Consider the following 12,584-nt stretch of genomic DNA (forward strand, 5'->3'; position numbering starts at 1 on the left):
CGCCTGTCTGCTCGCAAGGATGTGCTCCTAATGGCTCTAATTAGGAAAGCAATTAAAAGTGGCTTCACATCCTTGCAGGCACTTGAGTCTCGAACGACATCGTGTACTATAAACTATGCTTACTATTGCTGATTTATTAAATATCAGCTCGCTCTGCTAATTATGGTATTGCGAAAATCACCAGCAAATTTCATCAACGATTTCTATACTTTTTTGTATTTTTTTTATTGCGATGCAAACATTAGGCTAATGCCGCCGGATCCGGATCCTCGAGGGTCTAATAACTTCAAACATTTGGCTCGTCTAGCCCCAGTCATAATTAAAAGCAATTCCCTTTGTTTTGCCACCAATGCGGGGCAGAAAAAAAAAAAGAAAAACGGAAAAAAAATGAGGAATAATAAGTTAATGTTTTAAGCGGCTTGTCAAGCCATGACCTTGGCCCAGGCAGAAAAAGCGAAATAATGGAAAAGAATAACAAAAAATAAGAAGCATTTTGTGCCGCCCTCTCATTACAATTTAATGCGCTTTGCTCAACAGCTTAGTAAAGATTTAAACGACGATGGCTGCGCCTTCGTTACCATTCCCATTTCCCATCTGAAAAAGGAGCCATTAAAACGATTTAGTTAATTAACATGCCATCCGAGTGCCTCGGCATCTCAGCAACTCGCCATCTCGGCATGTGGCGCTCACTTTCAGCTCATTGTAAATGCATGCTATCGATTCCAGCTACAGGCCCCGACTATCCGACGTTTTCCGACCATTCCGACTTTTCCGCCTTTCCGCGCGCGGAAAACTCACTCGTAGTTAGCCCCACTTGCCTGGCAATTTCCCCCAACTTTATGCGCTCAATCAGTTGCAAGCCCGCCAATTGCGTCGCCATTTTTTGAAGAGCTCTTGAACTGAACTATACGTTCGGGAAAATCTCACTCATAATTGCATCAGTCCAGTGGAAACTGATTGATTTTCGAAAAGGTTTCACTGCCCTGGGATTTTAGTTAAATTAAGAGTGGCTCAATAATTTACCAAGTCATTTGGCGAAGCCTTTAGATTTAGCAGCCAACTTGCCAAGTTGCCAGTTTTCCAGTTTGCCAGCTTGCTGCCATTTCACAGTGACAATAAGCCGCTTGTCTTATCTTGGCGAATGCAGGAAAACTGTTTTTCTTGCCGGGAGCAACAGTTTTCCCGATGGCCGGATAGTCGGATAGCCGGATGTGCCGGATGTGTGTCCAAGTCGCTGGGCAAATGGGTGGCTGCATCTCTCTGTGTGTGTATGTGTGTGTTTATGCAATTTTCACAAAGTTAACAAAGTGAAAAGTCCTTGCTGGTGGCACGTAATTTATGCATGGCATAAAGAACGATGCACTCGTCCTGCCACGTCCTGCAACCAGGACAAAACCAGGACTCTCAACACTCGACTCTCAACTCTCGAGTGGAGAGCGGCAGGCAATCTGCAATCTGCAGTCGCTCCTGGGTCAAATGCTAAACATCAATCACTGCACTCCCCCCTACTCCCTCCCACCATTTTGCCGACTGCATTTACACTTATGTGCCACACTGTCTGCCAGCGAAGAGGTCCTTTTTATCCTGGTTGTCTGTATTGATTACCAATTTGTTGCGACTGCCAATGCAGCTTTTAATTGAATCGAAGAGACTTATCGTGCAGCCATAGAAACCCGGCCAAAAGTATTTGTACGTAACATGTCCTTGGCTTAATTAATCGCAATCGCAATCGGAATCGCAATCGCTCAAGAAGCGTAAACATATCGATCAACGATGCATCAGCAGCTCTGAAGATATTACATGCAATTCTCAAATATGTTTACAAATTTCCCGCAGTGTACATGGAAATAAATCGTCTTATAACAGAAGAAAAAAAAAAGTATCAGCAAAAAGAGAAATATTGTTAATAAGGTAATTAAAAGTAGTACTCATTTGCCCTGTGCCATTAATAACGACTCATGTAATATTAATTAACTTGTAAATAAAGAATAAACTCCGTCAATAAATTGCCATCAAGCGTATATGTTCATCCGACAAAACGAGCAATTAAATAACAATTAAATATCGCTGGAAACTCCGGAAAACTCCGGAAAAGCCCCCACATTCCACATCCCACATATGCATGTATGTATGTAATATGTAATGAGGCCAGCCACACATTCGATAAAAATTACAGGGGAGCTTTAATTAAAACCGACTTTGTTTGATTGGCATTTGCAAATGGAAAAGAAAATGGGGCGAATTAAGTGAAAATTTCCTGAAAATTCCTCATTATTGAGCCCAAATAAAGTGGCCGCATTTTCCGATTGCTCACAATTTTCCCATTTCTTTTCGGGGCGCCGCGTTAATTGCGTCGTGTTGACAGGTTTTCTCGACCTTGGTGAGTAGTTTTTTGGGTATGTGTTTGTGTGGGGCGGAAAATGAAGAAGTTTCCATTACAATCAAGACGACAGACACAATAATCCAATTTTTTGTTGCTACATGCTCTCATTCTAGCAAATGATTATTAAAAAAAATAAGCAGTTGTTGGAAAAGCGCTTGATCGACTTTTTTGCATAAAAATGCTACGTTTTTTTTGCCATTATCCATCAGCGAATTGTGCGAACATTTCAAGTTTTATTACTGTCAGGAGGCAGTGTGCAAAGTAATCAAATTGGTAAAACATACGCAAACACTATTTTTCACACACGAGCACACACGACACACGATTTTGAATTTTTTATTATTTATTTTTGTAAATGAGCAGTGCTCTGTGATTTCGCCATAATCAATTTACGCAACGTCAAAGGGTAAATGGGCAAATATTTGAACCGGCGTCGACTTCGGAAAAACGAGCGGGAAACTTTGATCTTCCACGCTGCATGGCTGCTAGTTGGCAATCAATATCTAATGAAATTTCAAATTTATGTGTGCTCCAGAATGTAATGGTATACGATATCCTATATATATAAACTATTATCAGTTCTACTTGCAAATAAATACCATCTAAAGATTTGTATTTTCTGTCGCTTATTTTATATTCACTCACTTTTGACAGCAGCGCATGGCTTCAATTTTAAAGTCCATGTATGAAAAGCCAGGCTCACTCGTCGATTGCGAATGCTGTCCATGCTCAATGGCAATTTAATGGGCTTCAGTTCGCAGAGTGATTCTTTTCAAAAACAATCAAGAAGCGATTGACCAGCGCAATAAAAGCCATTAAAAAGAACATTAAAAGCGATGCGATTCGATTCGTTCGATTCGATACGATTCAAAGACGAAGACGATGGTGAAGACGAAGTCGAGTAGGAGTTCTCTCAAGTAGAATATTTAGAAAACCATTTAGCTACTTATATGCGTATTTAAGTCGAAAACAATTAAACTAACATTTGAGCTGACTGATGGAGTAAACATGGGATTGCAGGGCATCGTTTAAATGGCGGTGTTAATTGCACACGAATGGCGATATAGCTGCGGGACCCAATGCTAATGAACCGGGCCCATAAACAATGGCTATTTCGGTTCGCAAAAGCAGCTCTATTCCGTTTGGCACAAACGAAAAACCCCGGAGTTTTCAACCGCAACTGCAATGGCCAACGTGAAATTTGGCAAAACAATCGAGTCGCCGGGCCAATTCCAAGTAACAAATCCAAGTCCAGCTGCTCCTTTGGGGGCTCCTTTGAGGCTCCTTTGGGTGTGGCAGTGCCCACCTGGTGTGACCAAATGAATTACCCAAAAACCGGAGCAGTTCCGCCTCGCTGCTTTCGTAATGCCAAACTGGCCAAATCGATGGGGAAACCTGGGCCATGGGTTGTAATCTCCTGTGGGAACTGGAACTCTCTGTACAGGATTTTTTGGAGCCTTCGGGGGGCTACTGAAACCAGAGGTGTTTGCTTAGCTGAGTATATATTTAAATGTCTTATACAGACATCGGGGGATTTGTTCATTCTTTATGTTGGTAACAATTAACACAAAGGGAACTAACTTAGTATTTAGCCCAAGTTGGATTACAAATATTGAATTTAATATTTAGCCCAAGTAGGATTACAAATATTTAATTTAATATTTAGCCCAAGTTGGATTACAATTTTATTTTAATATTTAGCCCAAGTTGGATTACAAATTTAACTTAATGCTTAGCCCAAGTTGACTTATAAATTTATGTCAAGCGGGTATTAAAAAGTTCAACTATTCCACTTAAACTGCAGCTTACTTAGCATTTTTGGGGCCACTCGGATTCATTTAAAACACCCGCAATTGAGGCGAATCCGCTCGCTGCCAAGTGGGCCATCCTCAAGTTCCGAACTCCGAACTCATTGCCCAATTCGGTGCTAACTCAATTTAGTTTACACTCGGTGAGTGCCTTTCTCCTCCTGCTCCTCCTGCCTTCTTCTTTCATTCCCCCAACTTTCCTTCTGCTTCCACTCCCCCTTCCTCCATTCAGCGCCCACTTTGGCAGGCGGAAAGCAACATTGTCATCTACATGTGCGCGTCTACATTCAGGTGCTGTGGACGAGTTGCCGTAGGCTGGCAAAAACTTTTTTGTCTGCGCCCCAAAGTATGCAGCTCAAAAGGAAAATGCTGCCAGTGCGCTGGTGTGCGAAAGTTGAGTGCACGGCGCGTGTCTGTGTGTGTGTGTGTGTGTGGTGGGGGGAGTAGGGGATTGGGAAGTGGTTGAAAATGTTGTCGTAAATATTAAAATTTCATACGTTTATGCAAATTCACTTTCGACAACTTCACTTCCTGTCGTGCTGTTGGACTTCAGCTCTTTTCTCACCTCCCCGCGACTTCTGTAATTCCTCAGTCACTCGAAAAATAGACAAATGTGTATACATATGTTATTAAAAATAAATATTATTTGCATTTCAAATCGAGCATTTAGATCGAAGATTCTAAGAGCCAAATAGGCTTCTGCTATATATGTATGTTTGCAATTGTATAGTTTCCCACCCGTTGGTGTGCGTTTCTCTCGGTGTACGCACACACGTACCTGCTGCGGAGTAAAATGAGTTGTCGCTTTATATGAAAATGAACATTTATTAAGTTGAAATTACATTACAAATAATTTTCATATTATTGTAATGCACACATACACACACATACACATGCGTGTTTGCCTATGAAGGGGGCGTTGTGGCGTGGCACACGGGCGGCGAGTAATAGCCTTGTAATATTTATGTAAATGCGTTGCCGCTGCCGTCTCCCTCACTCCGCCTATCGCCGTCTCTGTCTGAGAGCGAAACATCTCTGACGACTGTCAGTCAGATTTTCCCCTCAGTGTTCTCCTTTGCTGCCACCTTTTTTTTTTCTTTTTTTTTGCCTGTCCGCCACTTGCTTATTTATTCATTTGCATAAAATGTTTTAATAAAGATTTTGATTTCACTTCGCATGTGGGTGTGCGGGTGTGTGTGTGTGCGACTAAGTAAATGGAATAATTGGCTCTTATAGCGTCCAATTTGTCACATCTTCGTATGCAGATTTCGCTGAAGAAAAATCGCATTCGCAATTGCCATCGATGGGCGGAATTTTGAACAAAGCACTGTTTTAATAATAATCACACAACTGAAATGGAAATCTATACCTATCTATATCTAGCTATACGAGTATATAAATAAAAAATGGCTTACCATTTATCATTGGCAAGTGCTCATAAAGATAGCCTTCACCTTTTTGCCCCGGGGGAGCCATTCAATGGAAATCCCAATCACAGGAGCTCGTATTTATTTGCATTTACATAGAACACTGATAATTTATTAACTGAAAGCCTGCATATAATTTAAACGATTTAATTTGGTTGCCATATCGGCGGGCAGTTCAATTACATTTCCGGACTATTTTCAATTACCGCGCTTCTAAGAGCCAATGTTTATTTGGAAATTCTCCCATTATTGAGTTTTTTATTCCATACTTTTGCCAATTAACGTAGCTTCCAATCAACGACATTTTGCAACATGAAACGTATAATTTTCAGAAACCCAACTGCCTATTAATATATACATGCTCATATTTCTCTAATATGAACGAAGTCTAAATACTTAATTATACCTTGTCTGGCGTTCTCAGAATTCTGAAAATTAATGACAGTGCCCAGGTAGCGAGCGGGTGTATTAAAGTCCTCCAACATCGCGCATACGCCGTGTTGACCTTGCCAACTGCACTTTTTGTCCTGCTTCCATCATGCTGCCGCTGCCGCTGTCCTGTCTTCATCTTCACCTTCTTCGCCCCTGTTTGCTTAGCCCGGCTTGTGTAAATGGAACCGAAAAATGCTAGTAGTGTGGCTGGTGTTGAGGGGGCGGAAGAAGAACTAGAACCAGAACCAGAAGCGTAAAGGCTGCGTTGCCGGACAAGAGCTGCATACGAAATGCGTTGCAACTGGGCTAAGGGTTATCATTCGAATGGAAGGTGGGTTGTCGGGGTCACCCGCCCATTGTTACAGTTTTGTTTCCACTGCTCTGGCACTCTGCGCACGTAACATTCGTATAACTTTCTATGTATCTGCATTCGCACCTAGCCACCCAAGTCCCCCAATCATCCAACCATCCAGCCAGCCAGCCACCCAATGCCTCCTGACAAATATCTATTGTGTAGTATTATGGTGGCCATTGTTTGCCAGTTAGCAGAGACTGCTGCTGCCGGAAAAAAAAGAAATCCAAAAAGGAACGCAAAGAAAAGAGGGAAAATTCGGAGAAAAACGAGCGCACGCTGTCATCACAGCGCTCAGCTTATTTGCGCAGATATCACGGAGCTGCGGAGCTGGAATGCAATGCGTTGCATACTTTTCGGCTGTCACTTTTAAGGCGAAACAGACCTACAAAGGTGCAGATTACTCTATTGTCTGCTTGTCAGGTTTTGCACACATATTTACCATAAATTATTTTCAGTAAAATACTAAATACTTAATACCAAATAATACCAAATAATACAAAAATATAGGTGCCCTCCTCCGCGCTTCTCAAAAGTTCTACATAAGCAAACCACTTTTTCGATGTTTTTTTTTTAAATACTAAATGTGAGTGAGTGAGTGGTGCAGTGATTTTAAGTGGCAGCAGAGGAGCAGCATGATGAGATTTCGACCTACTGGAGGAAGTGCCTGAGCTAGGTCTTTTCCAGGAGCTACAACCAGCTCTCAGCTCTGACGTGGAAAGGGGTGAGTACCCAAAAACAATTGGACAGTTTTAAAGACCCCCTCGATGTTTGAGATTTTGTTGTTAGTCCTCCCGCGATAAGTGAGAGGTTTGGTTACATTATTTATATGTTTAATTGCAATGTTATGGTACTAGTACTGCATGTACGGATTCGTCGCTTTAAAAAATCTAAAATATTAAAAAAAAACTCTATTGTTTCTTTAAAATCCACTGGGATTTGCCAATCCCGAGCCCCCTTTTTTTTAAGATACCAAAATAAAGTGAGATTACCCAACAAAGTGCCTTGTTTGAATAAACCAAAATAAAGTGAGCGAAAAACGAAAGTTTTAGCCAAATAAAACTGATTCGACTCATCTGTTTACTTTGCCTGCGTTTGACACACACACAGAAGTAAGAAGTAAGCCCCTCAGCGTTTTCCACCTGTCTTAAGGGAAATAAGAAAAATTATTAAAAAATATATATAAACATATAAAAGTGCCATAAAAGCGTGTATACGACTACCCTCTGAGCGGAAAATCGGAAAGGGACGCGGTGGATCCTTCGTTTATATTGAATTTTAAGCTTTCGACAATGACGACAGCGGAAGGATTTGCGCCACATCCTTCGTTTCCCGCCGCAATTTTCCCCACCTTTCAGCCCCATTTTCTGAGCGTGACTTTGTTTTAGTATTGCCTTCATCGTTTTTTTTATTTTTCCAACATGTGGCAAAATTATTTCCGCTCAAAAATCGACTTCCTGCAGCTTTCGCTATTCAAGCCACACTTTCGTCTCTTTTTTTTTCTTTGCTGCGCAAGTTTTTGTTTTTAGGAAATTAAAGGACCTGCAAGTGACAACGAAAGTGGAAAAAGGGACTTTGGGTAAGGAAAACGCAGTCAAGTCGATTTCGTACTTAATAACAATTTACTGTATTGGCAAAGTAAAGGTGAACTATGGAACAATCAAGTTTCATGCTGGATTGTGATTTATGTTCGAGGAAATAAAATAAAATCAATTTCGTGACATTTTTCTCTGTGCAAATTGCTGGTAAAAACAAATGAACTTTTTCGATTGTCAGCGTGCTTAAAAAACAAAAAAAAGTAACAACGAACAACACAAAAAGGCCAAGAAAAGTTGCAGCGCCTGTCACATTGTCGCAAACATCGAATAAAGTTTTCCATTGAATTTGTGCAACCAATCCCCCTCCCCTATCCCTAGATTCGTGTGCTTTTCCGCTTACCTGTTGCCACCTGTTTGTTGCCGTTGTGGCAATGAAATGGAGCGATTTCCCAGCACTTTTCCCTGGTCACTTCCTGGTCCGCCGGCCCGGTCAGAGGTCAGGAGTTCACTCCAGCACTCGCAGCTCAAACGAACTGCTCCATTATTAAACAGCACTTTGGCCACGCAGGCCAACTACCCGGCGTTTCTTCAACTTTGGCCCACAGCTCCACTTGGTCCGTACCCCCCAAAAAAGTGGAAATCAGTTTTCCACCGCCGCCGATCTGCCAGACGAGCTATAGACAAAAGCCGTTCCCATTCGCCCACCCAGTAATTAGAATGTGGGAACAGTGGCTTGGGGTACTGCAAGCATGTGTTCCCACCCGCATGGTGTTCCCACTACTGTTCCCAGTATTTTGGCTCTCTTAAAATGCCCTAAGAGCAGGAAAAAATTTAGCGCTAGAAAAAATGCTTATATTTTTGTCATTAAAATAAAGTCGAAAGTTGTATTTACTTGACAGAACTTTTAACAGAATTCTGGATATCGGATAGTTGGAACTTCCCCTCCATTGCTGAGAACAGTTTCAGCCACAAAGTGTGCCCACTTGAAGGAGAACATCCAGTCCGCATCCTTCGTTCCTCCACAGGTTGTTATAAGCCAATTAATATAAGGAGTTTGTTTTCAAGGTTCGCTGTGACAAAACAATAATATTTAATCAGGTGGAAGACCTATAATTTGATAAGCCCATCAGGCGTGTTATCGCTGCCATTGCATCGTCATTTGTGTGGGGAAAACCTCTTCAGGAATGCCCACCTTATCGGGGTGCGTAATCTTCATAAGCCCCCACCAAACCCAAACACCTCCGCACTCATAGAGTAATTACTCACCCGCAATTATCTATTTTAAAATGTATTTCTCATTCAATTCGAAATGGGTTTTCATTTATTTGGACCCTTTTATTGCCAGCTTTGTTTGCGTTTTTGTTGTCCTTATCACTGTTGATGCATTAATAATGCATTTGAATCATTTGCATGTGCACTCGCTCAATGGACAAATCTAATTAAATAATAATAATTAGGTTCGCTAGTCCCAAAAAGCGCAAAAAGTAAACTGGATTATAGTTTAGCTTAAATAATGAGAAAAATAATAATACCAAATTGCCATAATAAGTGCGAAAGATATTGATTTGATTTTTGTTTTTTATTTAATTTTTTTGTATATGTAATTTAAACGATATTTATATAATAATACAGAAGCTTCTGGATATTAAAAGTATAGTATATACATATATATTTGTATAGATATATATATGGGTATAGGTTGTATTGACGGAGTCCTAGTGCATCTTAAACGCTGGCTGTGATTGCCTAACCACGATGATGTCCATGTCCATGTCCATGTCCATGACCGCGTTTTCCGCGTTTTCCGTGCTTCTTTCCCTTCTTTTCCTTCTTTCCCTTCTTTCCCTTCTTGCACTCTTCCTTCTCGACTTTGGCGCTCTTTTCCTCGACACAGGATGGGAAACGAGTCTGCTTTTCGTTGCGGCACTGGGATCGGGACAGAGAACGACTGCGACGACCTGGGAACTCAGCTGGTGGTGGTCCATGATGGGTGAAAGGAAACTCCGGACGGCGCTGGTGGTCAAATGCTGGTCCTTCAGTGTGTTCTCTTTGGGGGCCATGTTGTCTGTTGTGATGCGGGCCAAAATGATGGCCATGGTGACCGCCATGATGGGGACCAAAGTGGTGGCCATGTGGAGGGCCAAAGTGATGGCCATGTGGTGGCGCAAAGTGATGACCATGTGGAGGCCCGAAGTGGTGACCATGTGCTGGTCCGAAATGACGCCCATGTCGGCGGTGCCTCTTTTGCACTTCGCCATCCGAACTGGAGCTGCTGCTCGATGAGGAACTGGAGCTCGATGAGGAGCTGGAACTAGATGAGGAGCTGGAGGAGGAGCGCTGCCTTCTTCTCTTGTCCTTGCCCTTTCCCTTTCCTCTGCCTTTGCCCTTGCACTTATTCCCTTTCTTCTCATCCTCCGAGGAAGAACTGGAGCTAGAGCTGGAGCTGGAACTGGAACTGGACCTCGAACGGGAAAGGGATCTCTCTACTCGACGGTCATGTGGTCGACACGGTTGGCCATATCCGTATCCGTATTCTGGTCCGAATCCGAATCCGAGTCCGAGATCTCCACGACAGTCGCGCCGAGATAGTCTAGGCAGCGAGTGGCTCCTCCGACAGGCCGCGGCATTGTTCTGGGCCCACGGCAGGCCCATCCATCGAAAAAACTGGCACTGATCCTGCCAGGGTCCGCCAAAGGATCTGCGATTGATGTCATAGAGAGAAGGTCCAGCGGGTGGTCCAAAATGTGGTCCAAAGAGGGGTGCAAAATGAGTTGGTCCGAAGTGGTGACCATGTGGATGGCGGTGGTGAGGGCGGCCATGTCCATGTCCATGTCCATGTCGGCCATGATGATGAGGTCCGTGACCATGCTTGTGGCCATGCTTGCGACCATGCTTGTGGCCAAAACCGTGACCAAGGCGGCGACCAAAGCCGTGATGGCCATGTGGTCCACGGCGCCAAGGATTGCTGGCCCAGCCGTAGAATACCTCTTCGTCCCCGGAATCGGAGCTCGAACTGGAGGAGCTGGAACTGGACGAGCTGGAGCTGGAGGAGCTAGAGCTGGAGCTGGAGCTGGAGGTTTTGGGGGGCTCCTCCCCAGTTGCCGTCTGCTCCTCCGCCTGTTTCTTGGCCTGCTTCTTGGCCAGCTTCTTGGCCTTCTTCTTGTCCTTCTTGGCCTTCTTCTTCAGCTGCTTCTTGGCCTTCTTGGAGCCCCCTTCCTGCGCCTGCTCCCGGCACTTGAACTCCTCCTCGGACAGCAGAATCAGTGCGTGTCCCAGCATGCGCTCCACCTTAGTCACCTTATTCATGGCTTTGGTGTATCGCTTGTTACTGGATGGCATCCTGACATCGCCCTCCTGGCACCAGGCCTCCTTCTCGGCCAGCATAACCAGGGCCTGCTCCAGAACGCGCTGCAACTTGTTCACCTTCTTCAGGGCATTGGTGTATTGCTTGTTACGGGGTGGCGTCTTGACAACCCCCACCTCGGAGGTCGTATCATCCAAAGAGGCAATATCGCAGTCGATCAGCTCCTGGGGAACTTGCTCCTGATCCTGCTGCTGCTGCAGTCTGGACAACTCGCTCATGTTGATCTCTTCTTTGGGATTTTCCTTCGCTGGTGTAATATTTGTTGGTTTCGCTTGGTTTTACGGGTTTACGGGTTCGCTGGGATACGCTATGCCACAAAGCTGAAAGCCTGAAAACTGATGCCATTCGCTTGCCGGCCGGCACTTTTTATACGCTCTGCGACGTCAGCGTTCGTCGGCGCCAGCGGAGCGGAAAGGGGGCAAGGAAGCGGTGAGAACGCCCCACACTGGTGGAGCTGTGAAATGCGTCGCCGAACAAAGGGAGAGCCGTTGGGGCACAGTGGAACCTGCCTTGGCAAAACCGAATGATTGAAAGGATGGTTACTTGCTACCTTGTTGCACAAAAATATTTATGTTTGTGAATGCAATGATGCATAGACAACTGATAAGCTTGGGTGGTGCCTGGATTTATATTCAATCCATGAAATACACAACAAAAATAAATAAACAAAATTATTCAATCATTTGCAAACCTAATCTAAATACTAACGAAATGTTATTAATGACAACAAACTGATAAGGTTCTTGTAACTGAACTACAAGTTAAGTTGATCTAGGTCCACATTAGGCAGGCTTGTCTGTTGCTTGGCGCCCTCTCACCAACACCAATGCCGACTTTGTTTTGCTATCGAGTACGTGGATTTTGCGTCGTTCTCCGATTGCCAAAACAAAACAAAACCGGAAAAATGGTGGAAAAAAGCTTTAGCTGTGGGGATTTCTTTTTAAGAGTTTCGTCATGTGATGAAATAGCCACCCAAACAGAAAAAGAAACTATCCAACTGATCCAAATAAACGAAATTATGTTTATGGGGAATTTCGCAAGACAATGAAAATATCAAAATGGATAAAAAACAGTCTGGAAAATGGGAAATGCAGTCTTCCTGGCAAAGTTCACAGCCCAAAAAGGACACGAACTCACTTTACAGGACATTAAGTAGAAGGTATCAGGATCAGAGATCTGGGAGCATTCGCTACAGACTCAGATGAAGATCCTCGTAATGCTCCATGATCAGTTATCACTAGTGAACTAAGTAAATCATCATCTGTAAATGACATTTTTTC

At 43.4% G+C, this 12,584-nt stretch overlaps 1 protein-coding gene across 1 annotated transcript; it reads right to left on the reverse strand.

The window, feature by feature from the left end:
- Positions 1-9,592: 9,592 nt before the first annotated feature.
- Positions 9,593-11,643, reverse strand: LOC6524146 (hornerin). Its single transcript, XM_002099973.4, has one exon. It carries the CDS (start codon positions 11,520-11,522, stop codon positions 9,687-9,689), a length of 1,836 nt encoding a protein of 611 aa, XP_002100009.2. The 5' UTR covers positions 11,523-11,643; the 3' UTR covers positions 9,593-9,686.
- Between the last annotated feature and the right edge of the window lie 941 nt (positions 11,644-12,584).

This window comes from Drosophila yakuba, chromosome X (genome assembly GCF_016746365.2).
Source record: "Drosophila yakuba strain Tai18E2 chromosome X, Prin_Dyak_Tai18E2_2.1, whole genome shotgun sequence".
Lineage (NCBI taxonomy): Eukaryota > Metazoa > Arthropoda > Insecta > Diptera > Drosophilidae > Drosophila > Drosophila yakuba.